This window comes from Pseudopodoces humilis, chromosome 28 (genome assembly GCF_049639895.1).
Source record: "Pseudopodoces humilis isolate 2021_Gansu_Grassland_sample_001 chromosome 28, ASM4963989v1, whole genome shotgun sequence".
In the NCBI taxonomy this organism is placed as follows: domain Eukaryota; kingdom Metazoa; phylum Chordata; class Aves; order Passeriformes; family Paridae; genus Pseudopodoces; species Pseudopodoces humilis.
This window is the reverse complement of record NC_142227.1, coordinates 1,735,090-1,756,093: the sequence shown is the minus strand read 5'-3', so window position 1 is coordinate 1,756,093 and position 21,004 is coordinate 1,735,090. Positions and strand designations below refer to the sequence as shown.

At 48.7% G+C, this 21,004-nt stretch overlaps 1 protein-coding gene across 1 annotated transcript; it reads right to left on the bottom strand.

Moving 5' to 3' along the window:
- Nucleotides 1-2,029: 2,029 nt before the first annotated feature.
- Nucleotides 2,030-20,808, bottom strand: MAU2 (MAU2 sister chromatid cohesion factor). The gene is made up of 19 exons (XM_014260267.2): nucleotides 20,389-20,808; nucleotides 20,118-20,135; nucleotides 19,795-19,860; nucleotides 18,832-18,927; nucleotides 18,460-18,554; nucleotides 17,454-17,481; nucleotides 16,875-17,030; nucleotides 16,269-16,415; nucleotides 15,053-15,143; nucleotides 14,678-14,781; nucleotides 13,758-13,835; nucleotides 13,098-13,163; nucleotides 12,775-12,858; nucleotides 11,144-11,193; nucleotides 10,843-10,920; nucleotides 9,865-9,976; nucleotides 7,616-7,706; nucleotides 5,054-5,181; nucleotides 2,030-2,245 (listed from the first exon to the last, which is right to left on the bottom strand). Exons 1-19 carry the CDS (start codon nucleotides 20,806-20,808, stop codon nucleotides 2,171-2,173), a joined length of 1,983 nt encoding a protein of 660 aa, XP_014115742.2. The 3' UTR covers nucleotides 2,030-2,170.
- Between the last annotated feature and the right edge of the window lie 196 nt (nucleotides 20,809-21,004).

Sequence of the window (21,004 nt, the reverse complement as noted above, 5' to 3'; positions counted from 1 at the left end):
AATGGTAAAAAGCTCTGTACATCGGCCCCGGGAAGTTCCACCGGGAATTTCCGCCGGGAATTCGGGAATTCCGGCAGCGGGAAGAGCCCTCGGGAGCCGGGCCCCGGCTCAGGGATCCCACACGGAATTCCAAAGGGATTTTTTCCGGATCTTTCAGCGATTTGATGGATTTTTATGGGAGACCCGAGGTAGAAAATTGGGAATTTTCGGGAATTCTGCTCCTTCCTCGGTGTCTCCCGGGGGGTTGGGAAAGGCTCTTTTCCCACAGGAACTGCTGGAGAATTCCCTGGAAAAGTCCCTGGGGAATTCCCGAGCGCAGCTCTCCGGGATTGGGATTTTTCCCAATTTTTCCTGATTTTTTTTTTTTTTCCGGGTTTTTCCCAATTTTTTCGGGATTTGGCTGCCCTGGAAGCGGCCAAATCCAGGTGGGAGCAGCCTGGAATAGTGGAAGTGTCCCTGCCCTGGGATTGGGATCATCCTGAGGCTTTCCCAGGATAAAATTCGGGAATTTCATCCCAATCATTTCAAGCCAGAGCTGAGTTGGGCCTGAAATTCCAGAATATTCCAGAATATTCTGGAGTTAGAAGGGGAAAATTTGGATTTCCTGGATGAGATTTGGGAATTTCAGCCGTTCCCAAGCCAGGAAAATTCCAAGGGGAAAAAAAAAAAAAAAATTCCAAGGAATTTGTCGCACCCCAGGGGCTTCCAGAGGAAATAAAAACCGGGAATTCGCTTCCCAAAAAACTCAAAAACTGGGAAAACTCCCCCGGTTCTCCATGGGGATCAACATTCCTGGACAAAATCCCAAAAAAGAAACGGGATCCCAGCGAATCCAGCCCTGGATTCGGGCTGGAAAATCCCCGGATTTGGGAATTCTTTGGGATTTTTTCCCGGTTTTTTGGAGTTCCAACGGCACCGAGGGTTTTCCTGAATCCGAAAAAATTCCGCAATAAAAATTCCTGATCCTCGCTCCCCAAAATTCCAGGGATTTCCTGGTCCTTGGGAGTTTTCCAGGAGATTTAGGACCGGGATTTCCATGGAAAAAAAAAAAAACCTGGAAAATCCACGGAAAATGGGACCAAAAATTTCATCCCTGGAATGAATCCCGGAGGGAAAAATTCAGGAATTTGGGTGGGAAAAAATTCCTTGCTCTGGAAAACGATTTGGGATTTGGGAAGGGAAAATGATGGGAATTTTATGGGAATTTTAAGGTTTGTTCCCATCCAGGTGGGATTTAAAAATTCCCAAAAATCCCTGGAATTTCCAGGGGTTTGGTTTTCTTCCTCTCTCCAAGAATTCCAGAGTTGTTTTCCCAGAAATCTGGGGAAATTCCAACTGGGAAGAACAACTCCATTCCACCCCGGGCACTGCCGGAATCCCGGGGAAAACTTCCAGCTTTTTTTGTGGGATTCAGCATTCCCAGATTTCTGGGAGAACTCGGTGGAAAAATCCAAAACAAAACCTGGGAATTTAACCAAAAAAACTGGGAATTTAACAAAACAACAACAAAAAAACCTGGGAATTCAAAAAAACAGGGAATTTAACCCGGAAAAAACCTGGAAAAGGGAATTTTGTGCCGAGGGCAAAGGCCGGAATTTCATCCCAAGCCTCCGGCTCCGGCTGGATCCGGATTTCCTCCGGAATTTGGGAATCCTTAAGGCACGGGCGCCTTCGAGGCTGGAAAAATCTGGGATCAGCAGGAAAATTCCTGATTTTTCCCAAATGCCAAAGGCTGGGGAGAGCTGGGCCCGGGGAAATCCCGGGATCCCCAAAGAACGGGAATTTCCCTCGGGGAATTCCAGCCGGGAATCCGAATCCCCGATTTCCTCATCCCCCGGCATTCGGAGCTTCCCGCCGGAATTCCCAGCTTTTCCTGGGAATTGCCACCAGGATCAAACCTTGGGATTCACCTGGATATTCCCACCTGGAAAAGCAGCTCCGGAGGCTCTGGAAATTCCTGGAAAATTCCTGCTTTTCTCTCACTACCAGAGGGAATTCCGAAGTTTTTCCATGGAGATTTTTTTGTTTGTTTGTTTGTTTCTTTTCCCGAGTTTTTGGCGCTTTTGTTTTGTTTTTTCCTCTTCCCGGGATGATGTTGGTGGAGATCCTGGAGTTTTCCCGGACTTTTCCTGGAGTTTTCCATGAATTTTCCGGGAGTTTTTCCGGGAATTCACAGCAGACTGGCCAGGCTGGTGGTGGGGCCGTTCTGGGCCTGGAATTGGACTGGGGGGGGTCCATCCGTCCACTGTGGGGGAAAAACGGGATCAGGATCCCGGAAAACATTCCCAAAAAATTCCCTCGGGATCGTGGAATTCCCAGCAAAACCCTCCCTGCTCCCAGGGATCCCAAATTCCAACCCCACGTCCCACCGGGATTTGGATTTCCAGGGTTGTTGGTTTTTTTTTTTTTTTTTGGGAATTTCAAAAACGAAAATTCCCTCGGGAAAACTCAATTTTGGGACTGGAAAATTCAATTTGGGGTGGGAAAATCCCATTTTGGGATAGGAAAATCCCATTTTTGGGTGGAAAATTCCATTTTGGGATAGGAAAATCCCATTTTTAGGCAGGAAAATCCCATTTGAGGCAGGAAAATCCCATTTTTAGGCAGGAAAATCCCATTTTTGGGTGGAAAAATCCCATTTTTGGGTGGAAAAATCCCATTTTTGGGTGGAAAAATTCAGTTCTTGGGCAGAAAAATCCCATTTTGGGATAGGAAAATCCCATTTTAGGCAAGAAAATCCCATTTTTGGGTGGAAAAATCCCGTTTTTGGGTGGAAAAATCCCATTTTTGGGTGGAAAAATCCCATTTTATGCAGGAAAATCCCATTTTATGCAGGAAAATCCCATTTTGGGATAGGAAAATCCCATTTTATGCAGGAAAATTCCATTTTGGGCAGGAAAATCCCATTTTGGGCAGGAAAATCCCATTTTGGGCAGGAAAATCCCATTTTGGGCAGGAAAATCCCATTTTTAGGCAGGAAAAACCCATTTTTGGGCGGAAAAATCCCATTTTTGGGCGGAAAAATCCCATTTTTGGGCGGAAAAATCCCTTTTTTCGGCGGAATAATCCCATTTTTGGGCAATAAAATCCCATTTTAGGCAAGAAAATCCCATTTTAGGCAAGAAAATCCCATTTTTGGGCGGAAAAATCCCATTTTTAGGCAAGAAAATCCCATTTTTGGGCGGAAAAATCCCATTTTTGGGCGGAAAAATCCCATTTTTGGGCGGAAAAATCCCATTTTAGGCAAGAAAAATCCCATTTTAGGCAAGAAAGTCCCATTTTAGGCAAGAAAATCCCATATTAGGCAAGAAAAAACCATTTTTGGGCGAAAAAATCCCATTTTAGACAAGAAAATCCAATGTTTGAGCGGAAAAATCCCATGTTATGCAGGAAAATCCCATTTTATGCAGGAAAATCCCATTTTGGGATAGGAAAATCCCATTTTATGCAGGAAAATCCCATTTTGGGCAGGAAAATCCCATTTTGGGCAGGAAAATCCCATTTTGGGCAGGAAAATCCCATTTTTAGGCAGGAAAAACCCATTTTTGGGCGGAAAAAATCCCATTTTTGGGCGGAAAAATCCCATTTTTGGGCGGAAAAATCCCATTTTTGGGCGGAAAAATCCCATTTTAGGCAAGAAAATCCCATTTTAGGCAAGAAAATCCCATTTTTGGGCGGAAAAATCCCATTTTTGGGCGGAAAAATCCCATTTTTGGGCGGAAAAATCCCATTTTTGGGCGGAAAAATCCCATTTTTGGGCGGAAAAATCCCATTTTTAGGCAGGAAAATCCCATTTTAGGCAAGAAAATCCCATTTTTAGGCAAGAAAAACCCCATTTTTAGGCAGAAAAACCCCATTTTTAGGCAAGAAAATCCCATTTTTGGGCAGGAAAATCCCATTTTAGGCAAGAAAATCCCATTTTTGGGCGGAAAAATCCCATTTTTGGGCGGTAAAGTCCCATTTTAGGCAAGAAAATCCCATTTTTGGGCGGAAAAATCCCATTTTTGGGCGGAAAAATCCCATTTTTAGGCAAGAAAATCCCATTTTTGGGCAAGAAAATCCCATTTTTGGGCAGGAAAATCCCATTTTTAGGCAGGAAAATCCCATTTTTAGGCAGGAAAATCCCATTTTTAGGCAAGAAAATCCCATTTTAGGCAAGAAAATCCCATTTTTAGGCAAGAAAATCCCATTTTTGGGCAGAAAAACCCCATTTTTAGGCAGAAAAATCCCATTTTAGGCAAGAAAATCCCATTTTAGGCAAGAAAATCCCATTTTAGGCAAGAAAATCCCATTTTTTGGGCGGAAAAATCCCATTTTTGGGCGGAAAAAATCCCATTTTAGGCAAGAAAATCCCATTTTTAGGCAAGAAAATCCCATTTTAGGCAAGAAAATCCCATTTTTAGGCGGAAAAATCCCATTTTTAGGCGGAAAAATCCCATTTTAGGCAGGAAAATCCCATTTTTAGGCAGGAAAATCCCATTTTGGGCAGGAAAATCCCATTTTAGGCAAGAAAATCCCATTTTAGGCAAGAAAATCCCATTTTTGGGCGGAAAAATCCCATTTTTGGGCGGAAAAATCCCATTTTTAGGCAAGAAAATCCCATTTTAGGCAAGAAAATCCCATTTTTAGGCAATAAAATCCCATTTTTAGGCAATAAAATCCCATTTTTAGGCAAGAAAATCCCATTTTAGGCAAGAAAATCCCATTTTTAGGCAATAAAATCCCATTTTTAGGCAATAAAATCCCATTTTTAGGCAAGAAAATCCCATTTTTGGGCAGGAAAATCCCATTTTAGGCAAGAAAATCCCATTTTTGGGCGGAAAAATCCCATTTTTGGGCGGAAAAATCCCATTTTTGGGCGGAAAAATCCCATTTTTGGGCGGAAAAATCCCATTTTTAGGCAAGAAAATCCCATTTTTAGGCAAGAAAACCCCATTTTTAGGCAGAAAAACCCCATTTTTGGGCAGCCAGAAACCCCCAGGAAAGGCAACAGCCGCCCCCAGCAATGCGGGAATTGCGGGAATTGCGGGAATTGCGGGAATTGCGGCGGTACCGTGATGAGGTTGTGCTCGGGGAGGCTGCAGGCCTCGATGTGATCCTGCAGCAGCTGCTGAGAGAAGTTCTGGTGCATCTGCGCCGCCTCGTGCGCATCCATGGCGTTCCCACACGCCTTGTTCAGGTCTGGAAAAACGGGAAAATCCCGGGATTGGGATCCCATCCCCATTCCCAACGGCCCCAAAATCCCTGGAATTCCTCCCCCCCCCCACCAGGGGTTGGTGCTGCGGAGGGATCGGCCCTGAAAATCCACCCCAGGGTTCCTGGTGGGGAGGGAATGAGATCCCCAAAATTCCCAAAATTCTCTGGGATTGACGGGAATGAGATCCCCAAATTCCCAAAATTCTCTGGGATTGACAGGAATGAAATCCCCAAAATTCTCTGGGATTGACGGGAATGAAATTCCCAAAATTCTCTGGGATTGACAGGAATGAAATTCCCAAAATTCTCTGGGATTGACGGGAATGAAATTCCCAAAATTCTCTGGGATTGACAGGAATGAAATTCCCAAGGATTCTTTGGGATTGGAGGGAATGAAATCCCCAAATTCCCAAAATTCTCTGGGATTGACAGGAATGAAATCCCCAAAATTCTCTGGGATTGACAGGAATGAAATCCCCAAAATTCTCTGGGATTGACAGGAATGAAATCCCCAAAATTCTCTGGGATTGACAGGAATGAAATCCCCAAGGATTCTTTAGGATTGGAGAGAATGAAATCCCCAAATTCCCAAAATTCTCTGGGATTGACAGGAATGAAATTCCCAAGGATTCTTTGGGATTGGAGGGAATGAAATCCCCAAAATTCCCAAGGATTCCCTGGGATGCAAAGGAACAAAATCCCAAGATTCCTAAAGATTCCTTGGGATCATAGGGAAAGAGATTTTTACGGATGATCCCTGATCCTGAGTTCCCCCTGGAGCTGCTCCCGCTTTTCCCTGGAATTCCCACCCTCCTGAGGATCTTTCCCAGTTTTCCATGGACAATCCCTGATCCCGAGTTCCCCCTGGAATTCCCACTCTCCATTATTTTTATGGACAAGCCCTGATCTCGAGTTCCCCCTGGAATTCCCACTCTCCTGAGGCTCTTTCCCAGTTTTCCATGGACAACCCCTGATCCCAAATTCCCCCTGGAATTCCCACTCTCCATTATTTTTATGGACAATCCCTGATCCCGAGTTCCCACTGGAATTCCCACTCTCCTAAGGCTCTTTCCCAGTTTTCCATGGACAACCCCTGATCCTGAGTTCCCACTGGAATTCCCACTCTCCATTATTTTTATGGACAACCCCTGATCCCAAATTCCCCCTGGAATTCCCACTCTCCGTTATTTTTATGGACAATCCCTGATCCCGAGTTCCCACTGGAATTCCCACCCTCCTGAGGCTCTTTCCCAGTTTTCCATGGACAATCCCTGATCCCGAGTTCCCACTGGAATTCCCACTCTCCTAAGGCTTTCCCAGTTTTCCATGGACAATCCCTGATCCCAAATTCCCCCTGGAATTCCCACTCTCCTGAGGCTCTTTCCCAGTTTTCCATGGACAACCCCTGATCCCAAATTCCCCCTGGAATTCCCACTCTCCGTTATTTTTATGGACAATCCCTGATCCCAAATTCCCCCTGGAATTCCCACTCTCCTAAGGCTCTTTCCCAGTTTTCCATGGACAATCCCTGATCCTGAGTTCCCCCTGGAGCTGTTCCAGGTTCCCCCTGGAATTCTCACTCTCCTAAGGCTTTCCCAGTTTTCCATGGACAATCCCTGATCCCAAATTCCCCCTGGAATTCCCACCCTTCTGAGGATCTTTCCCAGTTTTCCATGGACAATCCCTGATCCCAAATTCCCCCTGGAATTCCCACCCTCCTGAGGCTCTTTCCCAGTTTTCCATGGACAATCCCTGATCCTGAGTTCCCACTGGAATTCCCACTCTCCATTATTTTTATGGACAACCCCTGATCCCAAATTCCCCCTGGAATTCCCACTCTCCATTATTTTTATGGACAATCCCTGATCCCAAATTCCCCCTGGAATTCCCACTCTCCTGAGGCTCTTTCCCAGTTTTCCATGGACAATCCCTGATCCCGAGTTCCCACTGGAATTCTCACTCTCCTAAGGCTTTCCCAGTTTCCCATGGACAATCCCTGATCCCAAATTCCCCCTGGAATTCCCACCCTTCTGAGGATCTTTCCCAGTTTTCCATGGACAACCCCTGATCCCAAATTCCCCCTGGAATTCCCACCCTTCTGAGGCTCTTTCCCAGTTTTCCATGGACAACCCCTGATCCCAAATTCCCCCTGGAATTCCCACTCTCCTAAGGCTCTTTCCCAGTTTTCCATGGACAATCCCTGATCCTGAGTTCCCCCTGGAGCTGTTCCAGGTTCCCCCTGGAATTCCCACCCTCCTGAGGCTCTTTCCCAGTTTTCCATGGACAACCCCTGATCCCAAATTCCCCCTGGAATTCCCACTCTCCTGAGGCTCTTTCCCAGTTTCCCATGGACAACCCCTGATCCTGAGTTCCCCCGGCATTCCCAGAATTCCCGGAATTCCCGTTTTCCCGTTGTTACCCCGGAGCAGGGCGGAGGACCAGAGCTGCACGGACATGTCCGGGATCTTGCTGGCCAGCTGCATGGCCGGCACCACCATGTTGTTGCTTTCCTGGGAAAAATCCACAAGGAAAAAAAAGGGAAAAAAAAAAAAAAATAAAATTGGGATTTCTGGGAATTTTGTTCCGGATTGACCACAAAAAGACGGAAAATTCCCGGTGGGAAACGCGGGGATTTGTGATGTTCCGGGAAATTCTAAATTTTGGGATGGTTCAGAAGGATGGAAATTCCAATTTTGGATGGGTCAGCACAAAAACCACTCCCAAAATTCCATTATTGCCCCCAAAATCCCGATTTGCTCCGGGAGTTTCTCCGGGATTTTTTTTCCGGGATTTTGGCAGGATTATTTTTTTCCAGGTTTTTTTCTGGGATTTATTCTGGGATTTTCAAGGGGTTTTCTCCGGGATTTTTGAAGGATTTTCTCAGGGATTTTTGATGAGATTTCTGGGGGATTTTCTCCAGGGTTTTTCCGGAATTTTGGGGGCAGTTTTTCTGGGATTTTTGGGGGCTTTTCTCCAGGATTTTTTCTGGGATTTTCCCAGGATTTTGGGAGGACTTTTCCTGGGATTTGTGGGGGATTCCCCGGGATTTGGGAGGGATTCCCTGAGATCTGGGGGGGATTTCCCGGGATTTGGGGGGATTTCCCAGGATTTGTGGGGGGATTTTCTCTGGGATTTTTCTGTGATTTTCCCAGGATTTGGGAGGTATTCCCTGATATTTTGGGGGGGATTTTCCCAGGATTTGGGAGATTTTCCCAAGATTTGCAGGGCATTTCCTGGGATTTGGGGGTGGGGATTTCCCAGGATTTGTGGGGGATTTCCCAGGATTTGTTGGGGATTCCCTGGGATTTGGGGGGATTTTCTCCAGGATCTGGGGGGGATTTCTCAGGATTCACTGGGGATTTCCTGAGATCTGGGGGGGATTTCCCAGGATTTGGGGGGGATTTCCCAGGATTTGGGGAATTTCCCAGGATTTGGGGAATTTCCCAGGATTTGGGGAATTTCCCAGGATTTGGGGAATTTCCCGGGATTTGGGGGGATTTTCTCCGGGCCGGGATTTGGGGGGATTTTCTCCAGGATTTGGGGGGGATTTCCCAGGATTCGCTGGGGATTTCCCAGGATTTGGGGGGGATTTCCCAGGACGTGGGGAATTTCCCGGGATTTGGGGGGAATTTCCCGGGATTTGGGGGGAATTTCCCGGGATTTGGGGGGAATTTCCCGGGATTTGGGGGGAATTTCTCTGGGATTTGGGGGGAATTTCTCTGGGATTTGGGGGGAATTTCTCTGGGATTTGGGGAATTTCCCGGGATTTGGGGGGAATTTCCCGGGATTTGGGGGGAATTTCCCGGGATTTGGGGGGAATTTCCCGGGATTTGGGGGGATTTTCTCCGGGATTTGGGGGGATTTTCTCCGGGATTTGGGGGGATTTTCTCCAGGATCTGGGGGGGATTTCCCAGGATTTGGGGGGGATTTCCCGGGATTTGGGGGGAATTTCCCGGGATTTGGGGGGAATTTCTCTGGGATTTGGGGGGAATTTCTCTGGGATTTGGGGGGAATTTCTCTGGGATTTGGGGAATTTCCCGGGTTTTGGGGGGGTTTTCTCCGGGATTTGGGGGGTTTTCTCCGGGATTTGGGGGGAATTTCCCAGGATGTGGGGAATTTCCCAGGATGGGGGGAATTTCCCGGGATTTGGGGGGAATTTCCCGGGATTTGGGGGGAATTTCCCGGGATTTGGGGGGAATTTCTCCGGGATTTGGGGGGATTTTCTCCGGGATTTGGGGGGATTTTCTCCGGGATTTGGGGGGATTTTCTCCGGGATTTAGGGGGGATTTCCCAGGATTTAGGGGGGATTTCCCAGGATGTGGGGAATTTCCCAGGATTTGGGGGGGATTTTTCCGGGGATTGGGGGAATTTCCCGGGATTTGGGGGGAATTTCCCGGGATTTGGGGGGAATTTCTCCGGGATTTGGGGGGATTTTCTCCGGGATTTGGGGGGAATTTCTCTGGGATTTGGGGGGATTTTCTCCGGGATTTGGGGGGATTTTCTCCAGGATCTGGGGGGGATTTCCCAGGATTTGGGGGGGATTTCCCAGGATTTGGGGGGGATTTCCCAGGATGTGGGGAATTTCCCGGGATTTGGGGGGAATTTCCCGGGATTTGGGGGGATTTTCTCTGGAATTTGGGGGGATTTCCCGGGATTTGTGTTCGGTACCCGGTGGTTGCCCAGCACGTAGAAGATGTGGCCCAGCAGCACGAGCGAGCACGCCGTCAGGCGGTTCAGGTCCTCCGCGTTCGACATCTTCAGCGTCTCCCGCAAAAAACGCCTGGGAAGAAAAAAAAAAACGGGAAAAGCGGGATTTGACAGCTGCCCCGAGCTCCTGGAACAATTCCTGGATGGATCGGAACGGCAGGAGCCGGGATAAACGACCGGAAAGGAATTCTGGGATTTGCTCTGGGGGTTGGGCCGGAGCTGCCTCTGCTGGGAAGGAATGGAATCCCGAGATTCCCGAGGATTCCTTGGGATTGCGGGGAATGAGATCCCAAGATTCCCAAGGATTCCTGGGAATGAGATCCCCAAGGATTCCTTGGGATTGCAGGGAATGAGATCCCAAGGTTCCTGAAAATTCCTGGGAATGAGATCCCAAGATTCCCGAGGGTTCCTTGGGATTCCTGGGAATGAGATCCCAAGATTCCCGAGGGTTCCTTGGGATTGCGGGGAATGAGATCCCAAGGTTCCTGAAAATTCCTGGGAATGAGATCCTGAGATTCCCAAAAATTCCTTGGGATTCCTGGGAATGAGATCCCGAGATTCCCGAGGATTCCTTGGGATGGCAAGGAATAAAATGCCCAAGATTCCCAAGGATTCTGCAGGGAATAAGATCCCCAAAATCCCAAAGATTTCAAAGGATCGCAGGAAACGAAACCTCAAGGACTCCCTGGGATTGAAGGGAATAAAGATCCCAAAATTCCCAAGGACCACAGGGAATAACATTCCCAAGATTCCCAGGGATTGCAGGGAATGATTCCCATGGAAAGAGCTCCAACTCCACCGCTCTCCCCCCCCCGGCTCATCCAGGAGAAACCCACAGGAACTGGATGGAAAGGAAACCGTTCCCATTCCCATCCCAAAAAAAAAGCCGGCCTGAGTTTTCCCGCCTTTTTCCCGCTTTTCCGAGGGGTTTGGACTCACTTGGCCTCGTTGTATCTTCCCTGGAAAAAGGAGAAGAGCCCTCGGATGTAAAACGCCGCGGCCCGGAGGCAGTGGGAACTATGGGGAAAAAAAAAAACCATGGATACCTCAAACCCCACCCAAATTCCCAGGAATTCCACCCCAAAATCCAACTCCCAATGAGATATTCCATTTAAGCCCCATCCCGAGTTTTTCCCCCGGAATTAAGTTGGATTTTTTTTTTTTCCCCTGATTTGTTGGAAGTCCTGCTGGAAATCCGTCATTCCCGCCCCGGAATGTTGGGATTTGTTGGAATTCTCACCTCACTGGGAAGTTGTGGTCGGGATTTATCCTTTCCAATAAACTGTAGAGCTGGAAAATGGGAGAGGAAAAGGAATCATCGTGGAAAAATCCATTTTCCAAGGAAAATTCAACACCAGACCAGTGAAATTCCACTCAAACCACCCCCAATTTATCCCAATATTGGGAATTTTAGGCTCGTTTTGATCCCCAAAATCAAATTTTATCCCAAATCTCCTCCAATTCCCCAGGATTTCCTGGATAATAATCATATTCCCACAGAAAACTTGGAGCTGGTTGGTCTGATAACGGATTTAATATTGGATTTGATTAATTAAACCCAAAATTTAATAAAAGAATTCACAATTTTTAAGAATCTTTTTTGCTTCCCGGGGGTTTTTCCCAAATTTTGTACGCAGGGAACAAAATTCCTGTGGAGAATCTTCCCAGGGCAAATCCCTGAGGGCTCTGAGAGGGTGAAAATTGGGAATTCCGGGAATAAAACAGCAAAACTCAGGAGCAGATCCCTGGGTTTGGTTATTCCTGTGATTCCCTGGAACTCCTGGATATGGAAAATTGATGGAAAATGATGGAAAATGAAGCCAAGGGGTTGAATGAGAGATGAGAGCGTTAAACCCCATTCCCATCGGGAGAATTCTGGGAATAATCCAGAACTTTTGGAGTTTTTCCAGCCAATTTCTCAGGAATTCCCACTCCCCTCATGTGGGAGCTGCTGCCAGCAAGGCCTTGATGGCAAAAATACCCAGGAAAAGCCAAATCCCAGGAATTTTCTCCACAGAAAAAAGGGATTTCCCACTCCCCTGATGAAGGAGTTGCTGCCAGCAAGGCCCTGAAGGCAAAAATGCCTAGGAAAAGACAAATCCCAGGAATTTTCTCCACAGAAAAGTGGGATTTCTCCCTCCCTTCATGAGAGAGCTGCTGCCAGCAAGGCCCTGAAGGCAAAAATACCCAGGAAAAGCCAAATTCCAGGAATTTTCTCCACAGAAAAGTGGGATTTCTACTCCCCTCATGACAGAGTTGCTGCCAGCAAGGCCTTGATGGCAAAAATGCCTGGGAAAAGCCAAATCCCAGGAATTTTCTCCACAGGAAAAAGGGATTTCTACCTCCCCTCATTTCAGAGTTGCTGCCAGCAAGGCCTTGATGGCAAAAATACCCCGGAAAAGCCAAATCCCAGGAATTTTCTCCACAGAAAAGTGGGATTTCTCCCTCCCCTCATGAGGGAGCTGCTGCCAGCAAGGCCCTGAAGGCAAAAATGCCTGGGAAAAGCCAAATCCCAGGAATTTTCTCCACAGGAAAAAGGGATTTCTACCTCCCCTCATTTCAGAGTTGCTGCCAGCAAGGCCTTGATGGCAAAAATACCCCGGAAAAGCCAAATCCCAGGAATTTTCTCCACAGAAAAGTGGGATTTCTCCCTCCCCTCATGACAGAGTTGCTGCCAGCAAGGCCTTGATGGCAAAAATGCCTGGGAAAAGCCAAATCCCAGGAATTTTCTCCACAGGAAAAAGGGATTTCTACCTCCCCTCATTTCAGAGTTGCTGCCAGCAAGGCCTTGATGGCAAAAATACCCCGGAAAAGCCAAATCCCAGGAATTTTCTCCACAGAAAAGCAGGATTTGGGGAGCCCCCAGCTCACCTCCTGGTGCCGATTCCCTTCCCGGATGTAGACGCTGGCCAGGTTGGTGACAATAAATGCCCACAGCTCCTGGTGGGTTGTGAGCTGGAAAGGAGAAAATTCCCAAATATTTCAGTCTTTCCCTCAGGATTTGCTAATTCCCAGAAAAAAATCCTGGCTAAAAAATCCCGTATTGATATTTTGGTGTTAGAAATCCCCCCATGATCCATGGAAAATCACTGATAAATAATGGAATTAAGGGAGATTTCCCTTCCAAATTCACATTGCCATTCCCAAGACCCATTCCCGAGTTTCCAGAAGAATATTTGGGAATAAAATCTCACCCTCAGTGCTGTAGTGAATTGTGCTTCTGCATTGTCCATGCAGTTGACAGAGATGCAGTAGAGACCCTGGAAAAGAAAGGGTATTTTTGGGAATGCAGCCCAAAACATGCCCAAATCCATGGAAATATTGGGATAGCAGCGGGAAAAAGGGACCAGCAAGTCTCAGGTGTGGGGAAAACAAGGAATTTCTACAAAATGTCCTTTAAAACAAATTATTCATGGAAAACAAAGCTTAATTTAGCCAAAAAACCTTCCTTAAAATCATGGAAAACTCAGTATTCCCCACAAAAACTCTTCCACAATTCCCACAAAAAGCCATCTCCAGTGGGCACAGTCGAAATCCCTGGATTTCCCTTTTTCCAGCTGATTCCTCCAAAATTCCCACTCCCTTCATGAAGGAGCTGCTGCCAGACAAGGCCTTGATGGCAAAAATACCCAGGAAAAGCCAAATCCCAGGAATTCTCTCCTCAGAGAAGTGGGATTTGCTGGAACAACTTGGGATAGTGGGAAGTGCCCCCTACCCACCCAAACCATCCTGGAATTCTTTTTCCCAAGGGTTTTAAGCCTGGAATGAGCCCCCCCCAGCCGTGGATGATGCAGATCCGGTCATTCCCAGGGAATCTCCCTCCGGAATTCCCAGGTTTCATCCCAAGAACTCACCAGGAGCGTGTGCAGCTGGGCAGCGTGGTTGGAAAAGAGCCTGGGAGACTGCTGGCACAGCTGGCAGACCTGGGAAATCTGGGAAAGAACGGAATTCCCAATTTTGGGCATTTTCCCCCACCATTTTCTGCTCTAAATCCCGCTCCTTGCGCTCCTCTTGGATCCAGGGATTGGCTCCTGGATCTCGAATCCGGGATAAAAGGGGAGGCTGGGTGTGATTCCAGCACAGGAGAAGGGATTTCCTGGCATTCCTCCCACATTCCAGCTGGTTTGGAATGGTTTCCTCCACCCCCTGGAATTCACAGCCACAGATCCCTCCCGAAATGCTCCAGATTTTCCAGGAAAAGTGGGATAAAGCCTTCCAAAATCTGGGATTGGGATGAGCAGAAAGAGGAGGATGAATCTCTCCCCATTCCCAGCACATTCCCAGTAAAGCTGCCAGCAGGGATTGGATGATGCAGTCCCGGGATGGATTCCCAGGATTTTAAAATGATTGGAAAAATGGGAAAAAAAAAGTCCAGGTTCCTCTGGAACAACACAACCAGGAAAGAGAAGGAAAAGCAGGAATGTTAAAAACTGGGAAACACCTGGACAAGGCAGGAACAGGAAGAGGAAGGTGCCACCCTGGAATGGATGGAATGGGAAAAAAACCAGCCTGGAATTCCCCCCAATTCGAATCAATTATTGATCATTCCATGATCAATTCCAAAGTATCCTTAACTAAATATTTAAGAGGAGCCAATCCCACATTTTCCATGTCCTGAGCACCACCAAGCCTGGCTGTATCCACGAATAACCCAGCAGGAATTCCCACCTGAGCCCAAACCTGCAATTCCCACGTTATAAAAGCTGTTCCTGCAGAGTATTCCCATTTTTTGGGAGCCATTCCCGGGCAGGAAACGCTGGAATTCCCACGTTACCTCCTGCAGGGCTGTGGCTTTGTGTCCCGTCACCAGCCTGCACATGATGATGTGTTCCAACAAAATCACTTGGAATGAGGACAGGATGGGGCTGCAGTCCAGCACTGGGAGAGGAGCAGGAAGAATTCCATCACGGATTTAAGGAATGTTTCAAATCCCACAAAAAAAACCCAAAAAAAACCCAAAAAGCTGGGGTTTTTTTTGTACTCCAAAGTCACCACCCGGCCTTAAAATCAGGTTTTTAATCTTAGTTTTAGTCTTAGGCTGACCCAGCAGCTCAACAAAGCTGAGGGATAGGTTTAAATGAGGAATAAATCACGGGATTTTCCTGGATTTCCCTGGAATCCAGCTGAATTCCGACCCCTTTTTCCTTACTTTTGAGCTTCTCCAGCTGCATGAGGGCTTTGTCCGTGTATTTCTGAGCCTTCTCCAGGTACCCTGCCTGCATGGAATGCATCACTGTCACCTGCAGGGAAGCACAGTATGGATTATCCACCTCGGGAATTCCCCTGGCATGGAATTCCCACAGGAACTTCCCTGGGAAGTTTTGGAGCATCCCAGGATGGTGGCAGGTGGGATTGAGAGGGTGGGAATGGATGATTTTTAAGCTCTTTCCCACCTCCAACCATTCCACGAATCCCAAAATTTATCTGTGCGGAGAGGGAAAGGCTGGGAATTCACAGAATTCCTCAAATCCCAGATTTTTAATGCCATTAACGCTGGAATCATCTCCAAGAAATGGAACAAAAATCCTTCAGTGATTCCAAGTCTAGCTCCCCTCATGTTAAGAAAATTAAGCCAAAGTGGCCTGATTTGTATAAATAACTTCATTTCCATCTGAGTCAGGTCCTAATTAATAAATCAATTAATTATTTACTCATTAATTCCCATTTCCAGCCTGGAATCTCCTCACACATCAAGCACTTCCCTCAGAATCACCCCACACACACTGAGGGAAAACCAGCACAAAGCAGCTGAGAAAATTAAGCCAAATTGTACAGGTACCTCCATTTTCACTTGACTGGGGCATTGATTAATGAATTCATTAATAATCAGTTAATCAGCCCCCATTTCCAGCCTGGAATCTCCTCACACCCCGAGCAGCCCCCTCAGCATCACCCCACACACGCAGAGGGAAAACCAGCACAAAGCAGCTGAGAAAATTAAGCCAAATTGTACAGGTACCTCCATTTTCACTTGACTGGGGCACTGATTAATCAATTAATTAATTATTTACTCATTAATTCCCATTTCCAGCCTGGAATCTCCTCACACCCCGAGCAGCCCCCTCAGCATCACCCCACACACACAGAGGGAAAACCAGCACAAAGCAGCTGAGAAAATTAAGCCAAACTGCACAAATACCTCCATTTTCACTTGACTGGGGCATTGATTAATGAATTCATTAATAATCAGTTAATCAGCCCCCATTTCCAGCCTGGAATCTCCTCACACCCCGAGCAGCCCCCTCAGCATCACCCCACAGACGCTGAGGGAAAACCAGCCGGAAGCAGCTCCCAAACCCCTCCCTGCTGGCTCGGAACCGTGACCCCTCGTTAATTAGCAATTAGCGCTAACGAGGAGCTCTCACCAGGTAGACCAGCACACACATGTGCTCCTTGGGCAGCCAGTGGAAGAGGTCGGCGGGGTTGCTGGGCAGGATCTCGTCGTCGTGCAGGGTGGAGATGGTCTGGATGCACTGCTGCAGCTGCTTCAGGCACGGCTTCACGCTCTTCACCTGCCCCGGGGGACAATTCCCAGCGGGAATTCCTCACATTCCCGCTGCTGGAATGCTCTGGAGAAGGGAAACTTCCCAAGGGGGGTGGTAATTCCCGGATTTAGGGGGTTTGGTTTAGAGGTTTGGGTTGGTTTTGGCACTGATGAGCTCGGCGCTTCACGGTGAACAGCAGCAAGAGATGCTCAAAATATTCCCAAAATCCCCCAAAAAATTCCCGCTATCCCCTCCAACACCCCATGGAATCAACAGAGACCACCATGGATATCAAAACACCACAGACAACACCCCCAAATTAATATAATCTCCTTACTCTTCCTTTAATTTGGTTTTAAAGCCAACAAAAATTTGCTCCCACGATCAAAAAAAATCCCCTCGGGGCCGGTTATTTTTTTTGGGGGGGAAATTCCCAAAAAATAAAAATTCCTCTCCCAAATTCCCAGCGTGGAACGTGGCACGTACCTGGCCAGCATCCAGGTAATGTGTGACCTGCAGGACCAGGAAGAAGACTCGGAGGGATTCCTTCTGGATGGGATTGCCCTGCCAGTTCTCCACGATCTGCCCGCACAGCGTCAGCAGCGGGTGAACCTCCTGCAGCTTCCTCTCCATCAGCAGCAGCTGCAATTCCCAAGGGAAAATCCCGTTTTTCCCCCAGGATGAACACTCAGGGAATGAGTTTCCCCCTGGAAAACGTGGCTGCTTCACCCCTGGAATTGCCCAAAGGTAGGTTGGAGCAGACTGGGATAGCGGAAGGCGCGTCGCTGGTTTTTTCCAAGGCGAGTAATTCCGTGGATTCTCTAATTCCAGGAATTAGGATTGGGATGTTCAGCTGATTTCACCTCACCAGCTTTTCCCTCCCTCAAAAGCTCCAGGGAAAATTTCCAATGATCCTTTTATTTTTCCCAGGAAAAAAAAAAATGAGGGGAAAAAAGCTGAATTTATCCATAAGAATCCTGCTTATCCCCTCCCCCCCTAAAAAAATCCTTTGGAACTTAGAATTAAACGGGAAATAATTTATTTAAAAAACATCTTCCAACTCACCATCCCCTTGCTGAGCAGGAAGAGGGCTCTGGAATGAAAGAAAACAAAGTGAAATTCCAAAAGAAATTACTCCATCTCCCCCCTCCAAAAAAAAAAACAGCAGGAAAAAATAAAAATCTGACTTTTTCTCCCTCTAAAACCAGGGAAAAATGAGGATTAAGGGAGCTGATAGAGGAATTCCCAGGGAAGTCAAGGAGGAAGTTCTAGAGAATTTGGGGAGGAAATTCCAGAGAATTCAGGGAGGAAATCCCAGGAATTCCAGCAGGAAATCCCAGGGGACTCAAGGAAGAAATTCTAGGAAACTCAGGCAGGAAATCCTAGGGAATTCGAGGAGGAAATCCTAGGGAATTCAGGGAGGAAATTCCAGCAATTCCATCAGGAAATCTCAAGGAATTCAAGGAATAAATTCAAGGGAATTCAAGCAGGAAATCCAAGGAGAAAGTCACAGGGAAGTCAGGCATGAAATCCCAAGGAATTCAGGCAGGAAACTCCAAGGAATTCAAGAATGACAGCACAGGGAATTCAGGCAGGAAATGGCAGGAATTTGGCCAGGAAATCCAGGGAACTCAGGGATGAAACCCCAGGGAATTCAGGGATGAAACCCCAGGGAATTCAGGGATGAAACCCCAGGGAACTCAGGGATGAAACCCCAGGGAACTCAGGGATGAAACCCCAGGGAACTCAGGGATGAAACCCCAGGGAATTCAGGGAGGAAATCCCAGGGAATTCAGGGATGAAACCCCAGGGAACTCAGGGATGAAATCCCAGGGAATTCAGGGATGAAACCCCAGGGAATTCAGGGATGAAACCCCAGGGAATTCAGGGATGAAACCCCAGGGACCTCAGGGATGAAACCCCAGGGACCTCAGGGATGAAATCCCAGTGAACTCAGGCAGGAAATAGCAGAGAATTCAGGCGGGAAATCCCAGGGAACTCAAGGATGAAATCCCAGGAATTCAGGCAGGAAATGGCAGGAATTCAGCCAGGAAATCCTGGGAATCAGCACCTGGTGTATTCGGAGCCCACCACGCGGGCGTACTCGGCCCCCACGCCCAGCAGGTCGCAGGCCGACACCAAATCCTTCTCCAGGGTGTGGAGTTGCTGAAATGGGAAAATAAAAATGCCATAAAAACTCAGGATTTGCTCCATGAATCCCAAGAAAACGTCGTTAACCCCTGGATTTGCAAATCCCTGCTCCTCAAAGGGGTTTTAGATCCATTTTCCAAAGGAATCTGCGGCGTTAAAAAGCTAAAAGGCATCAAATAACAGCGATTTTTTAGGGGATAACAGAACAAAAAGCTTCCACGCTGCTTTTAACGGGAATACAGGGTTTTTCCAAGGTTTTTTTTCCCAAGGAATTGCCGCTCCAAGGACTCACAGCCAGCTGGAAGAGCAGCCTGCAGTGCCAGTAGGGAGTTTGCTGGGAGATCTGGATGGCTTTGCGCAGCAGGGGCTTGGCCGTGTCCACGGAATTCTGCAACACAAACACCCCCAGTCAATGGAAATCCGGGATCCTGGAATTCCACAGCCTTGGAATTCCCGGGATAATCACACTGAGCCCTCCAGGGAAGGTTGGGAATGAGGGATCAAACAGGAAAAGTTTGGGGCTGCTCCGTCCTTGGAATGCCTGAGGTAGGGTTGGATGGGATTGGAGAAATCTGGGATTTTGGGATAGTGTCCAGAATTGGGATTGGATGGGATTTAAGGTCTTTCTAATCCAAACCATTCCAGGCTATTTGGATTCAAAATCCCAGGAAATGATTTTGGAGGAAATCAGCCCAACGGCAAAACACAAAATTTGGGATGATCCAAGTGGGGCTTCCCAAGGAAGGAGCCTAAAACACGGAAAGGAAGACCTTGGAGAAGGACTGGAGGGACAGAACACAGGGAATGCATTCCCAGATGGGATTTTGGGATGGAATTCCTCCCTGGCAGGGTGGGATGGGGCTGGGATAGAATTCCCAGAGCGGCTGGGGCTGCCCCATCCCTGGAATTGTCCAGGTTGGAGCAACCTGGGAGAGGGGAAGGTGCCCTCTCCCCATGGAACTGGACGATCCTTCAGCTCCTTTCCAACCCAAATCCCTCCAGGATTCCAAATTCCTGAGGAAAATCCTGGATTTTCCTCCCCTAAAATCAGAATTTCTTTACCGAGAACTAAAAAAATGTCTTTGACCAAGCAAAATCCTTTTGCAGTGGGAAACTCTTCTCGCAATTCCAGCAAAAACTTCCTCGGTTAGGATGGAAAAAAGCCTCTCATCCCAGAAATGTGATTTTTCACGGGAATATCCAGTTCCAAACCCAAATTCAAGGGGAGCAGAGGGGTTTCTGGGGTTTCTCTCACCTCCTGGCAGTAGAGCTCCGACAGCAAACTGGCTGCCTCAAACTTCACATCCTCAAACTGGGGGATCTGGCACCGGGGTTAAGGAAACAACAAAATCCAGGTGGGAAACAGCAGCAAAACCTCCAAAAACCCTCAGGAAAACCGGGCTGGATGGGATCTAAGGTCCCTTCCAACCCAAACTCTGTGCTTTTGTGAAAGCAGTGACGAAGTGGATTAAAAAACCCCACTCCACGCCCCCAGCCCAGGTCCTTGAAGGCGTTTTGGGAGTTTCCTTGGAGGCGTTCCGAGCTCGGAGCCCTGACTGGATCCCGGGAAAAGGATACCTGCTGGGATATCAGCCACTGCAAGAGAACACAAGCGGGTTGGGCTGGCACTAGAACCCACCAGCACTGCCCTGCTGCCCTCCCACTGCCCCCTTTCCCTGCTCCCCATCTTTTCCAGCCGCCAGCACCCCCTCGGCCGCCCCTTCCCCTGCTTTGTACCTTCTCCAAGTGCCCACGGCCCCGTTCCCACCACTGCCAACCCTTTCCCCACGGCCTGGCCCCCGGCTCTTCCCCGTTCCCCAGCCCACCGCAGCCGCCCTGTCCCGCTCACCGCCTTCTCCAGGTGCCCGCGGGCCTGGTCGCCGTTGCGGGTGTGGTGGTAGAGGACGGAGCCGAGCTGGAGGTGCGTGCGGGCCTCCATGCGGGCCGGGGGCTTGCGGGGCAGCACGGCCTGCAGGCAGTGCACGCACAGCCGCACCTTGGGCGGGCTGGACGTGCGGAAATGCTCGGCCAGGCCCAGCAGCGCCAGGTACCACGACTCGCCCGCGGCCGCGCCGCCGCCCGATCCCGAGCCCGGCGCAGGCCCGGCTGCGCCGCCGCCGCCTCCCGGACCTCCCCCGCCGCCTCCGGCACCACCCGCGGCCCCCGCCGCCTCCCCGGAGCCGCTCCCGCCGCCTCCCGCCGGCTGCGGCGGCTGCTGAGGCGGGGGGGGCTGCTGAGGGCCCGCCCCCCCCCCCGCCACCGCCGCCATCTTGGGGCCGCCGACAACACCGCCGCGAGGCGTGGGGCACGACGGGAGTTGGAGTCTCACCACCTCAGGAGCGGAGGGGAGCTGGGAGTTGTAGTTCGCCCTTTCGCACCGATAGGATGGGGAGCAAACCGAGGAAAGACCTTAGCGGCGGAGCCGCCAGAGCGGGGTGGTTCGGCCGTCCCGCGAGCTGGGCTCG